Genomic DNA, 14629 nt, shown 5'->3' with positions numbered 1-14629 from the left:
CACATACCTGGTTGGAAGCTGAAGTGAGGAGAGGTGTTCCCTTGTGGCTCTGATCTGAACACACCGGGATATGATGATACGACATGCAAGGAACAAAGTAGCATGGGCGCTGGGAATCCAGATGGTTGATAGTTGCCCATGACATTAGGCAGCAGACAGGAGTCTCAGAGATACCATGGGGGGGATCATTGGCTGACAGTCTGTACACCATGGTAAAATAATACAGGAGAGGACCTGTAGGCCAGGTATGGAAGGCAGCAGACAATTAGGTAGAAGAAAGACATTTTCTTGAAGTTGAGCAAGGGTCATATATGGGTAAGTAACAATGAATCGATGAGAGATGTAGCTTGGAGCCAAGACGAGATCATAGACAGGTAAGCAGTACAGCTGGAGATGGTGGAGAGCATAGAAGCAAGGCCAGGGTCATGCATAGAGTTGCCACCTCATCCCTTTAAACCAGGACACATATTAATTACACAGGTTCTGAGGCTAATATAATGCACATAAGGCACTAAAGGGCCATACACACTATAAGATTTTCTGAAGACTTTTTCCTTTAGATTTACCTTTTCTATGTAGTGCAAGGGCCTGCCTGATTGCATACAAATTGAAAGTGTTTAGGTCTGACCTCATATTATATGGTTTTGGTAAATCTAAAGGAAAAAGTCTTCAGAAAATCTTATACTGTAGTGTGTATGGCCCATAAGTGAGTTTAATTACCACCTTAATCAGTCAAAGAACCTGTGTAATTAATGTGTGTCCTGGTTTAAAGTGATGAGGTGGCAACCCTAGACACAGGAGATCAAATAGAAGCAATGTCTATTAATAAGCCAAGGTCACAATCATGAGAGCGAGGCAGGCAGAGAGAAATCCAGGAACAAGCCGAGTCGGTAACAGGTAAACAAAGTAGCACAGGATCAGGATACACAGGAACAATAATCACAGATAGCTGAAGATCATCCAGCAATTACCAGTCACTACACCTTTCCTTAAATGGGCGCTTGGCGCCAGTTCTGGAAGTGGATGTGCACAATCATGCGCTGGGATTTGCAGACACCTGCGTAACTCACGAGTACACACATTGATGCACAAACACGCATGCCCAAGCAGGTTGGTGCCAGGAGTTCCCAACCTGTGTATTGGTGCATGCACAACTCTGTTCCCGTTAGTGTCCTGGCCCAGACTTCAGGAGGTAGCAGAGAACTGTTAGGGGTAGTCGGTTATACAGAAAATGCCAACAATGCTGGTGTACAAAAGCTCTTAAAGGAAATGTGTCACTTTGCCCATTTAACAGCACAGTGACAAGTTATTTTAAAGGCCCTAAATTATACACACCTTCGTTGTGCTCTCTACCACTCCATTCATCTGTTAAGGGCATGGGTCCTAACACTGTATTAGCTCCATCAGTATCAGAACTTAGGCAGAGTTATTGACCTGCTTATGGTTTTCCCATGCAGTGGGGCTGTGCCTGCAATGCATGGGACAACTGCTCATTTTTGTCTAGGGGATTGGAGAAAGCTTATACTTACCCGATCCCCCTCTCCATCTGCAAATGGCACTCCCCCATGATCCAGTAGTGGACTCTTCCTGATGTCATCAATGTCCAGAGCAGCTCTATGGGCGTAATGATGTAAGGAACAGTCCACTGCACAAGACTGCTAGACGGCAGGGGGGTGTCAGGAGCCACACAGACCAGTCTTGTTCAGGGAGGATTAGGTAAGTATATCTCCGTTTTCCAATCCCCTAGACAAAAACAAGTAGTTGACCCGTGCAGTGTGGGCCCAGCACCACTGAATAGGAAAACATGTTTCTTTGCTTAAAGTTCAGCTTTGAGGAATTAGGTCAGTATTTGCATGTAGGGGTGTTTGTTTAGGGGGGGGGGGGTCATGTGAGGATGTGGGAGCACTTACATCCACTTACTCTTGCAGTGATTAGGATTCCTAAGCCTCCCCTAAGTTGGAGATTGGGACTGTCCTATTAATGTTTCTTTTCTACAGTGCTTCACTTTGAAGGGCCTTGGCCATGACTCCAAACAGTACCTTGTTCCCAAGAAGTTCTTTTGTAGTATGTAATTTAAGCATGTCCAGCCCTTGATTTCATTTCCAAACTTTTTAATTGGAACATCAAAGTAGAGGACAGGAGAAGACAGGAAACCCAATGTAATCCAGGGCTCCTACTGAATTTCTGGCTAGCAGTTTCTAGGTGGATCTCAGTTTACAGCCTCCACTGGAGGAATGCAGCCACGACACTGGAGGTTTCTCCATTCCAACTCTGACTCTGGAATAGGACTACTTCAGGCACATGGCCTTTAAACACAAGAAGGTCCAACCCTCTAGGCCCAGAGGTGGGTGCTCTCATTAGATATACACAGCCTGAACTCACACCAGGACATCTTCCCAAAGGGGAAGCTTACTGTAACGGAACAGGGGACCCCTGACCGGGTACCTCCGTTGACAGATGCTCCTAGTGCTTCCCGAGGGGCTCCAAGCACTCCACCAGACACCGTAACCACTTCAGACCCCATGAACCGCCGCAGCTTGGTTAGGGTCTAGCAGTCTCCTACCCACTCTGGACCTCCGACAAGGCTCCAGGTTCCTGTGGGTGAACCTCTCTTTCCCCAGAGAGTGCAGCAGAACAAGCTCTTATACAAGCTCTTACAAGAGCTTAGCGATTATCTAAGGGAGGTACCCAGTCAGGGGTGCCCTGTTCCGTTACATTGGTGGCAGCGGTGGGATAGCATCCTAGTGTAAGGAGAATCAGCTCGGAGACACCGGTAACGTTATAGAGTTCCTTCACCCTCAATCTAGAGTTCTATCTCTTATTGGGGGAATCTGCTGCAAGGGATTGCTATGGTGTTCCATACTCCCTTAGAGAATCACTGAGCTCTTGTAAGAGCTTGTATAAGAGCTTGTTCTGCTGCACTCTCTGGGGAAAGAGAGGTTCACCCACAGGAACCTGGAGCCTTGTCGTAGGTCCAGGGTGGGTAGGAGACAACGAAACCCTAACCAAGCTGCGGCGGTTCGAGGAGTCTGAAGTGGTTACGGTGTCTGGTGGAGTGCTTGGAGACCCTCGGGAAGCACTAGGAGCATCTGTCAACGGAGGTACCCAGTACAGGGGTGCCCTGTTCCGTTACACTTACGTTACCAATGAAAGTCACATATAAAAGACCTACTGTATTCATATTCCTTTTTGCCTTCTCAATGTGCCTCTGTACTGTAGCAAAATAATTGTCTGCGTTATAGAAGAAAAGAAAATACAATTTATTTTTTATTTTTTATTAAGTATTAATTCTATTTACAGTTAAAAATGTTCAATTTAATACATCTCATTACCAAAAATTAAAATGCTCATTGGGCACAATTTTTCAATAATTAGCATGGAATTTCACTGCATAAACCTGTGATGACAGTACAGAGATATTGCAAGGTGAAGTGCTGATGCTGTACCATCATTATTTGTTTCGCAAGACCGTCTATGGCTCTTTGGCTACAGCACCGAGGAGCAGTCTCTGGTTGTGTTGACACTCTATGAAGTCTCAGTCCTCTTTCTTCACTTTGAACATTCTCTGGCTGATAGCTTTCAGGCCCCATGAAGCCGCACAGATGGAAAATATTACCTGAAAATTAGTAAATAAAAAAATATGTAACTTTTATTTTTACAAAATTGTATTTTAAATTATAGCCAAAGGCAAAACTTTTTTTAGTTTTGGATAGAGTAGAGAGGTATTAGAACACCTGTCAGGTTTTTATTGTTGTCTGTGTCCCAGATTCACCCTCACTATTAGTCCTGTTTACCGTTTACCGTTTTTACTAAAAGTAAAATAAAATCCCGAATTTTAAGTTAGGGGTAGGAAACCTTTCAGATGTTAAAGCGGAGTTCCACCCAAAAGTGAAACTTCCGCTCATCTGCTTCCTCCCCCCTTCCAGTGCCACATTTGGCACCTTTCAGGGGGGAGGGGTGAACGGATGCCTCTTTTTGACAGGTACCCTTCCCCACTTCCGGGAGACAGCGCCGCAGTGCTTCCGTCCTCCTCCTCCTTCCCCCTCCGCCGAGCCAATTACAATAGGGGACCAGTTGTGAAGCCGAAAAACTACATTGCCAGTTTCCCATAGAATAAATGGCGGCGGCAGCACCTGGCAGCCAATCCGAAAATCGGCTGGGGTGCTGACATCACGGACTCCCTGGACAGATAAGCGTCTATTTATTAAAAGTCAGCAGCTACAGTATTTGTCGCTGCTGACTTTTATTTTATTTTTTTTAACAGCTGGAACACCGCTTTAACCACTTCAGCCCCGGAAGATTTTACCCTCTTCCTGACCAGGCCCTATTTTGCGATTCGGCACTGCGTGACTTTAACGGACGATTGCGCGGTCGTGGGATGCTGTACCCAAATGAAATTGGCGTCCTTTTTTTCCCACAAATACAGCTTTCTTTTGGTGGTATTTGATCACCTGTGCGATTTTTAGTTTTTGCGCCATAAACAGAAAAAAAGCGACGATTTTGAAAAAATAATATTTTTCACATTTTTTATTTGAAATTCCCCCCAAAAAAATGTAAAAATCAAATTTTTTAAACATTTTAGGCCAATTTGTTTTCTGCTACATATGTTTAGTAAAAAATATCGCAATAAGCGTATTTTTATTGGTTTGTGCAAAAGTTATTGCATTTACTAAGGGAAAGATTTTTGTCATTTTTAGTGTTTTTTTTTTAAACGAGTAATGGCGGCGATCTGCGATTTTTTTTGCGGGACTGCGACATTGCGGCGGACAGATTGGACCCTTGCCTGACATTTTTGACACTTTTGGGGTTACCAGTGACATTACTACAGTAACCAGTGCTATACATATGCACTGTTACTGTAAAAATGACACTGGAAGGGAAGGGGTTAACTTTATTAGAGATGCAGGGGTTAAATGTGTCCCTAGAGGCGTGCTTCTAACTGTAAAGGGGCGTGGCTTTTCATGTAACCACAGAGACATACGATCCTACATAGCAGGATCATATGATCTCTGCAGTTACACCAGGGAGAATGACAGGCGGTTTTGTTTACATCAGCCGCCTGCCTTTCTCCCTCTCCAGGAGGAGATCGTGAGTGGCCGGCAGACATCGGAGCCGCCGGTCACTCGCGATGGAATGTCCGTGAACAAGTTGGGGTGGGAGTGCGCCTCCGGCGGCGCGCGCTCGCCCCCTAGAGGCTCGCAGGCGAGCGACATAGTACTACGTCACTTTGCCTGTACGGGGCTGACCACCGCAGTAAATAGTCGTGCGGCGGTCGGCACAACTATCAAGACCCCAAAAAAATGAAGACATGAAGAACACCTTGTGTGTCACAGTAGTGTACTCTGCCCCCCTTTCACATTACTCCCCCTCCCCACAGTATCACAGTAGAATCCTCTGTCTCCTTTCACATCACCCCCACAGTAGTGTCCTGTGCCCCCCCTCACACCCACAGTAGTATCCTCTGCCCTCTCTTCATATCATCCCCTTCCTGGCAGTGTCCTCTGCCCTGCCCCCCTCCCCCACAGTAGTGTCCTTTGGCCCCCCACCTCCACAGTAGTGTCCTATGCCTACCACTCCCACAGTAGTGTCCTCTGCCCACCCACCCACAATAGTGTCCTCTGCACCCCCCGCATATTAGTGTCCTCTGCCCCCCCCCATAGCAGTGTCCTCTTCCCACCCACCCACAATAGTGTCCCCTACACCCCCCATATATTAGTGTCCTCTGCCCCCCCCCCCATAGCAGTGTCCTCTGCCCCCCTTCACATTACCTCCCAAATGTAGTGTCCTACCCCTCCCTCCCCCAGCAGTGTCTTCTGTTCTCTTCACATCCCCCCTTCCCCCACTGTAGTGTCCTCTGCCCCCCTCCACGGCAGTGCCCCACCCCCCCAAAGCAGCGTCCCCTTCACATTACCCCCCTCCACTGTAGTGCCCTCTTCCCACCACAGCAGTGCCCCCCCTCCCCCTTACACAGGTGTATAGCAAAGCAGAGAGTAGGAGGCAACACAGCACTGGACAGAGGGTGGAAGCGAGAGCTGCCAGAGTTAACTTTTCACATTAACAAGCAGATGATTGGTTGCTAGGACCGCCTGTCATCCTAGCAACCAATTACCTGCTGGTTACCTCAAGCAGCTCCCACTTCTCCCATCCATCCAGTACTGTGCTGCAGCCTTTCTGCTCTGCAGTGAAGATGAGAGCAGCGGAGGCTGGGGAGAAAGACCGGCAAAGCAGGGCTGTGTTTATGATCTACCCGTTGGCTGCCCGCAGTCGATGGGTTGATCATGATCGACAGCTTGCCAAGCCTGTTTTAGGTTGCCACTAGAACAGGAATAGAGGGGAAATCTTCCAATGGGGGATGCTGGTTCGGTTGATATCTTCTCACCTCCTGTTTTGGTTATGGGACAGAAAGTGTGGGAAAATCTCCCCAATGGGACACAGATGGCAAAAATAAACCTGACAGGGGTATAACCCTGCCTTACTCTATCCAAAATGAAAAAAAGAGTTTTGCCTTTAGTTCCACTTTAAGTGTTGAAGAACTCACATATAAATGATGGATCTACGCATGGCAAAAAAAAAAAAAATGTTATATATAATATGTTCACATTGTATATACTTGATTGGCTGACAGTGACCTCTCCCACCGTTTATAGAACCTACAGAATGCCCCTCTTGTATTAGGAAATATTCATATGTTTGTAGGTCCCATCCAATCCTGGAAGTCTGCCTGGCTTGGAATTTTCCAGGCAAACCATTCTTATTATCCCCTTAGGAGAAGCAAACAAGCTCCAAGAATATCTAACAAGCATCCTCTTTATTACTCTACAAATATTACCATTCCTTGCTCATCCAATGTGTGGTTACATGGTTGTATTGTGCAAGATAATGGAAGAATCTACATCTGATATCTAATGTCTGTAGGCTGCTTAACCGGTTGCCGACCGCCGCAAGACTATATACGTCGGCAGTCAGCCCCAGCCAGGCAAAGTGACGTATACAGTATATACGTCACTAGCCTGTCACTTGCTTGGGAGCCAATAGCGGGCGAGCGCGAGCCCGCGGAGGCGCGCTCCCCCCTGGCTCGTTCCCTAGCAAGTCCGTGCGTGTGACCGGCGGACCCGATGTCCGCCGGTCACTCGGCGATCATCGGTGCAGAGGGAGAAAGGCAGGCGGCTGATGTAAACAAGCCGCCTGTCATTCTCCCCTGTGTAGGAATGGTGATCATATGGTTCTACTATGTAGGACCGTTGATCACTGTTCCTACACTAGTAGCCATGTCCAATTACAGTAAAAAGCACGCCCCTAGGGACACACTTAACCCCTCCTTCCCCAATAAAGTTAACCCCTTCCCTGCCAGTGTCATTTTGCAGTAACAGTGCATATGTATAGCACTGATTACTGCAGTAATGTCACTGGTAACCCCAAAAGTGTCAAAAATGTCAGTCAAGGGTCCGATCTGTCTGCTGCAATGTCTCAGTACCGCAAAAAAAATAGCAGATTGCCGCCATTACGCGTTAAAAAAAACCACCTTAGTTAGTAAACGCAATAACTTTTGCGCAAACCAATCAAAATACGCTTTTTGCAATTTTTTTTACCAAACATATGTAGCAGAAAACAAAATGGCCAAAAATGTTAAAAAATTTTGATTTTTACATTTTTTGGGGGAATTTCATATAAAAAATGTGAAAAATATTGTTATTTTTGCAAAATTTACGCTTTTTTTGTTTATAGCGCAAAAAGTAAAAATAACACAGGTGATCAAATACCACCAAAAGAAAGCTCTGTTTGTGGGAAAAAAAGGACTTCAAATTTGTTTAGGTACAGCATCGCACGACCGCGCAATTGTCCGTTAAAGTCACGCAGTAAAAAATCGCAAAAAAAACCCTGGTCAGGAAGGGGGTAAAATCTTCCGGGGCTTAAGTGGTTAAGATTCTTCTTGAATGATTTTGCCTTATTTGTGCCAGGTCCTCTTCCTTTGTGCTATTTTTCTTTTCAATCTTTATATAAGGGTACTAATTAATGTATCTAAATGATAATAATAATAATCACTCCAGAATGTTAGCCTTTTTGTATGCACACCAAAGCCCCTATATTATAGAGATTGTCTGGCCATGAATAGCAAGCCTCTATCTTGAGGGCTCAATGGGATGCTCAGTTAAGGAACTGTCTCTATATGGGCAGGTAATAAAGAGGGGTTTTTAATAGCAGAGATCTTCCAACATATTGGGCAATCTTCATGAAATAGGGTCAGTCCCTCTCTGCTCACATGTGCTGCTTCAGTCCACTAGCTAAAAGCAGCAGTGGGTCATGGTACTGTAGACCAGGGGTCTTCAAGCTTTAAAAACCAGGGGCCAGTTTTCTGTCTTTTGGACTTTAGGGGACTGTGGTCAGTGGGAGAAGAAAATGTCCTGGTGTCAATGGCAGTAAACAATGCCCCACCTCCAGTAGGAAGAATAATGCCCCACCATTGGTGTCATTGGGAGAAATAGTACTTCATTGTTGATGTCAGTGGGAGGAATAGTTCCCCATCATTGGTGTCAGTGGGAGGAACAGTTCCCCATCATTGGTGTGAGTGGGAGGATAGTTCCCCATCATTGGTGTCAGTTGGAGGAATAGTTCCCCATCATTGGTGTCAGTGGGAGGAACAGTGCCCCATTGTTGGTGTCGGTGGGAGGAATAGTTTCCCATCATTGATGTCAGTGGGAGGAACAGTGCCCTATTGTTGGTGTCGGTGGGAGGAATAGTTCCCCATCATTGGTGTAAGTAGGAGGAATAGTTCCCCATCATTGGTGTCAGTGGGAGGAATAGTTCCCCATCATCGGTGTCAGTGGGAGGAACAGTGCCCTATTGTTGGTGTCGGTGGGAGGAATAGTTCCCCATCATTGGTGTCAGTGGGAGGAACAGTGCACTATTGTTGGTGTCAGTGGGAGGAACAGTGCACTATTGTTGGTGTCAGTGGGAGGAACAGTGCCCTATTGTTGATGTCGGTGGGAGGAATAGTTCCCTATCATTGGTGTCAATGGGAGGAATAGTTCCCCATCATTGGTGTCAGTGGGAGGAATAATGCCCCATTGCTGGTGTCGGTGGGAGAAATAGTTCCCCATCATTGGTGTCAGTGGGAGGAACAGTGCCCTATTGTTGGTGTCAGTGGGAGGAATAGTTCCCCATCATTGGTGTCAGTGGGAGGAACAGTGCCCTATTGTTGGTGTCGGTGGGAGGAATAGTTCCCCATCATTGGTGTCAGTGGGAGGAACAGTGCCCTATTGTTGGTGTCAGTGGGAGGAATAATGCACCATTGTTGGTGTCAATGGGAGGAATATTGCTCCATTGTTGGTGTCAGTAGGAGAAATATTGTCCCAAGGGTCAGATAAACACAAGCAAGGCCACATCCAGGCTTTGGGCCACAGTTTGGAGAACACTGCTGGGCCGATATCTCCTCATTTATTATTTTTAACCTATCTTTGACTAGCATCAGTTTGAATTAGCTCCATACACAGTTGTGAGCTTGAAAACATTCACAAGTAGGTTAATCAACAAGAATAATCTGAACTGGCATAATGGAATAAGAGAATTCTAATCACTGCTGACACTTCTACTCGTAAAGGGTTATATTTGCAGAATTTTTTTGATTTTCTACTTAGATACTGTATATTATATGAGCTAAAATGTGTTGAAAGTGTCCTTGATTATCAGCCATTGTTAACTTGGAACCTTTGCTCCACAGTTGCCTACTTTATAGCCCAAAAACTGATGAAGATGGTCACAGTTCAAAGAATTTGTAACGGCTGCCCCAGGCGGAAAACTAAAGTAACCTGTAAATGTACATAAAAAACTTTTGAATACAATAAGGAAAACATAATGAATGATAAAGAAATTTAAGTTTTTATTTTTCTGAAATTTTCATCACATTTTGCCATTTAAAATGATGGTTTGTGGAGTTTTTTTTCAGGTGCAATTGACTTTAAACAACTCCCGAAGGTTATGGAAGCTTCTTTCAACTGTTCTGGATCTGTTCTTGAGGCAATAAAATGTCCCCCATTAACCACATTATTTTTATTTTTTATTTTTTTACTGAAAAAAAGTCCAAAAAATAGTACAGCAGTACCCAAATAATGAATACAAAAAAACAGAAATACAAAGAATTACCCTGAATAAATTCCCAAAACAGCCTCCAAATAGATACCCAACAATTCATAGTACAATGTTTCCAATACACTCATTGGTATCAAACCAAATTAATAACTGATGATTCTCCAACTGGCTTTCTACCTTCTATTTAAGCTAAATTATACCTTACTAGACATTAAGCCCGTTAAATTAACGGGCGCTAGAACATATGTGGTCAAACACTTGTAAAAACAGACTTGTTCCAGTTAAGCGAGAGCCTCTGTTAGCTCTGCGTCCCTGTTGCCCTAGCAACGTCGGGGACATGCGCAGAGCTGACTGAGCGGCTCTCGCTTATCTCGTTCTTTTTTTCTAACAACGCGAGAGCCGCATGACATAGCCAGCTCTGCGTGATAGCGTCCCTGTTGCCCTAGCAACATCGGGGACACGCGCAGAGCTGACCGAGCGGCTCTCGCGTGACATCGCTCGCCCGCAGCCACTTGTAACACCTGCTGCCGCTTAGCAGTAAGTCCGCGCGAGCGCACATCCGCCGCGTGCCCGCGCACGCCCGCCGCTTCAACAGTTTCGCCCGGTGTTCTATCACATTTCCCTACCCCCCACCCGCCGCTTCAACAGTTTCGCCCGGTGTTCTATCAGATTTCCCATTGAGATCAGTTGTGGATTCATCATGCAGCAGCTTGTACCTGCATCACACGTCCTATTGGGCATGCGCAGAATAGGTAGGGAATTATGATAGCATCGTAAGGGGTCAGACAAAAGTCCTAGTGTGCATGCACCGGCGCATGCGCACCAACGGGTCGGGCAGCGGGATCTCTTATAACAAATATCCATCCAATCTCCATGGCACACACTGCGCTGACCCGACACTGCACCGACCCGACAATCCAATCCCCATGCCCCACACTGCGCCGACCTGACAATGAGACAGTGGGCGTGTGCGTGTGGGTAGGGAATAGGATTGTCCGATCGGCGCAGTGTGTGCCATGGAGATGGGATGTATGTTTTTTATAAGAGATGGCGCTGCCCGATCCGTTGGTGCGCATGCACCCGCTCATGCGCAGTAGGACTTGTGCCTCAGCCCTTATGATGTTATAAAAATTCCCTACCTATTCTGCCAATGTTCCCTCTAATTTTTTACTGTGCTGAGCAAGTAAAACATTTTCTGAGTGCAAACCTTTGGACTTGGGGGGGGGACGTCAATGCAGAGTGCCCACAGCGATGCCCCCAATCGCAGAGTGCCCACAGCAATGCCCCCAATTGCAGAGTGCCCACAGCAATGCCCCCAATTGCAGAGTGCCCACAGCAATGCCCGCAATCAATGCAGAGATGCCAGCGTTCCCCCCCCCCCGTGCACTTACCTCACGGTCACGGCAGCTTCTCTTCAGTTCAGTCCCGGCTTCCGGCGTCTCCTCAGTCCTCCCGGCGCTTCCTCCGCAGAGGGTGGATCTCCGTAGGGTGTCCGTCATCCTGGGCGCCCCGTGCAGGCCCGATCCCCGGCCTCTCCTAAAGGCCGCCGGCCGGCCGCCCGAAGTCTCTCTGCGTCCCAACGGCTGTTCGTGCGGAACATGCGCAGTAGCGCATTTCCACGGACACAGGGACGGACGCAGAGACACTTGGCTTTTATTAATATAGATGTTCTAACAGCTGAGGCCTTCCCCCTTTCTTCCAACTGTCAGATAATAGACTGACCACCATCCATCCAAGTACTGCTTAATGCTCTGACCAAAAAGAACACCTCCTGCGCCCAAGTCTGGTACTCGAATACTACAGAATCTTGCTTCTATTGTTCCATTCTTGATCCAAATAAAAGCACCACACTTTGCTGCCCTTCTAAGGCTGGGGTAGTCTGGGTATGCTGAAACAAACAGAGGGCGCACCAGCCTAGTGCGTTATTCTTATATAACATTTAATAGTTAAATCAGAGTACATATTAAACTCACTGGAGATCGTATGCATGTTTGTTATAAGAGATGCCGTGGCCCAACCCGTTGGTGCGCATGCGCACTAGGACTTTTGCCTGACTAGTTGCGATGCTATCAAAATTCCCTACCTAGTTCGCGCATGCGCAGTAGGACCTGTGACGCGGCTACAGCTGATGCATGACGAAGCCACAGCTGATCCGCAACCGGAAATGACGGAGGTATGGAATTCTGATGGGGTATGGTTTTCTGATAGAACACCGGCAGTTGGCTCTCTTGTTAAAGCAGTACTAGTGGCTGGATTGCTTTTACAAGCAACAGGAGGGGAAGTCCCCCCACTGCCTTCTGTGGCTTGCTTGAGGTATGAGGTATGGTTTTCTGATAGGGTATGGTATTCTGACAGAACACCGGCTTTAATATACGGTTCTGGCGTGATGTCTGCAGCTGCAGACATCATCCTGGTATAACCACCCAAAGTCCAGCAATGTAAGGACACATCGTTGGTCTGGAATTACTAAGAAAATGAACAATTTTTGTTCCACTGCCTACATGTTGTGGTCACTATTGTTGTTAACCAAATTCTTGCATCAAAAAAAAAATAAAATAGAAAATGTATTTCTTTGTAAAAGTAAACTTCATCTAAACAGATAAGTAAAATGCAGTTCCCACATTGGCGCAATTTTGCCAAACTCACTTCACTTATCCCTAAAGTTCAAACAATAACACTACCGGTAATGAAAAGCAACAAGAAAATCCCCAAGGAGCCGACTAATAAGTACCAAAAACTTGTAGCCAGAGTGCAGTTGTTGCCTTAAGCAACCAATCCCTTGTTTCTAATGAAAGCAGAACCAGCTCTGCTCTCACCGCAGCTTTCTTCGCTCCAGCGTTAATAAATCAGCCTGCCAAAGTCCATATTTCCGCCATTAATGCACTACAGAACAGGGTTTTGGCTCTTTATTCAAGAAGTAAGCTTCTATCTCCAGCACTATTGCAAAAAAAAGAAAAAAAAAAAGGCCAAAAGTCCGCATGTTTGCTTAAAGGTTGGGGAATTTCTGTCGGTGTTCTGCCAGGAAGTGGACCTCCCCAACTGCATCTTTCCAAACCTCTGAGCCATAAACTGTATCCTACCAGGGTTTATGCTCCAGATCCATCCCTGAAGGTTTTCAAAAGTTGGCTAATGGAAGCGGTATTAGTCCGTTCCACTGGAGGCCTTGTTTTTTTGAGATAATACACAGGAAGCACAGATGCTGATAATTTTCCCACTTGCCACTTCTGACTACCTGTTCTGGCTCTCAACAATACAGGCAAGCCCTAACAACGGACATTAATATCCAGCTGTTTTAAATAAGTGTTGGAATTACACGTTCATACGGCCCAAGTTGAAAGAAAATACTTCTAAAAGTGATTTTTTTTTTCCCTTTTTTTTTTAGGGTCTCCAGGAAGTCTGCGTATCGGACTAAATAACCACATCTATTGTGCTGCTACAGAAAAGCAGAAGTCGGGATGGAAATAAAATTGTTTAAGTGGAAAACAGTTTAGAAAAGTGATATGTAGCACAGCTGCAAAAAGGTTTTTTGGACTTCAGAAAAAAAAAAAAAGTCATTAGTATCTGCATTTATTTCTGATCGGTATTCTTAGGGGGGAAACTCAGCAAAGGTGAATTTCTGAAGTATTATCTCTATTTTTGGGTCAGTGACCAACAACTGTCCACAGAAGGTATCCTTCTACAAAGGAGTAGTGTGACTTAATGTTGTAAATGACAGCAAAAATGCACCAGTTCTCTGTAGGCTCGTGCAGGGTCAGCCCACTTAAAAAGTGATATTTCAGTTTTTGGTAGATGCTGGGAGTAAAACCACCTGACAGTTTTTTATCACCTAGGGAATCTGTTTATGAAATCTCTGCACTAGAGTTCCAAGGTCTTCACCAGGGGTGCCTTTGGGCACTACACACATATGCCACAGTCCCTGTACCATACCTTTATCTTTGCCCCATAAGTGTGTCTCACAGACACACATAAACCTCTAAACATTGGTAGTCAGTGCTGAAAAGCCCCCATACATTGGTGGCCAATGGAGTTTGGCCACCTTACATTGGGGGTTAATAGTAAAGTTCACCTTTATATTGGTGGTCATTGGTAAAGTACCCTCTTACTTTGGCAGTCAGTGGAGAAGTGTCCCCTTACATTGGTGGTCGGTGGAGAAGTGACCCACCATACATCGGTGGCCAATTGGTGGTTAATGGTAAAAGTTCACCTTTATATTGGTGGTCATTGGTAAAGTACCCTCTTACTTTGGCAGTCAGTGGAGAAGTGTCCCCTTACATTGGTGGTCGGTGGAGAAGTGACCCACCATACATCGGTGACCAATTGGTGGTTAATGGTAAAAGTTCACCTTTATATTGGTGGTCATTGGTAAAGTACCCTCTTACTTTGGCAGTCAGTGGAGAAGTGTCCCCTTACATTGGTGGTCGGTGGAGAAGTGACCCACCATGCATCGGTGGCCAATTGGTGGTTAATGGTAAAGTTCACCTTTATATTGGTGGTCATTGGTAAAGTACCCTCTTACTTTGGCAGTCAGTGGAGAAGTGTCCCC

At 45.9% G+C, this 14629-nt stretch overlaps 1 protein-coding gene across 1 annotated transcript in view; it reads right to left on the bottom strand.

The window, feature by feature from the left end:
• Positions 1 to 3274: 3274 nt before the first annotated feature.
• The window catches only part of AGMO (alkylglycerol monooxygenase), a 388184-nt gene continuing 376829 nt past the window's right edge, over positions 3275 to 14629 (bottom strand). The window contains exon 13 of the mRNA XM_082259080.1: positions 3275 to 3616. Within this exon, the coding sequence (XP_082115206.1) occupies positions 3536 to 3616 (81 nt within the window). The 3' untranslated portion in view covers positions 3275 to 3535. The remainder of the gene's footprint in view (positions 3617 to 14629) is intronic.

The sequence above is a fragment of the Pelophylax lessonae genome (assembly GCF_965119305.1).
Source record: "Pelophylax lessonae genome assembly, chromosome: 5".
Lineage (NCBI taxonomy): Eukaryota > Metazoa > Chordata > Amphibia > Anura > Ranidae > Pelophylax > Pelophylax lessonae.
Note: the sequence above shows the minus strand (reverse complement) of the source record. Positions and strands in the feature narration are given on the sequence as shown.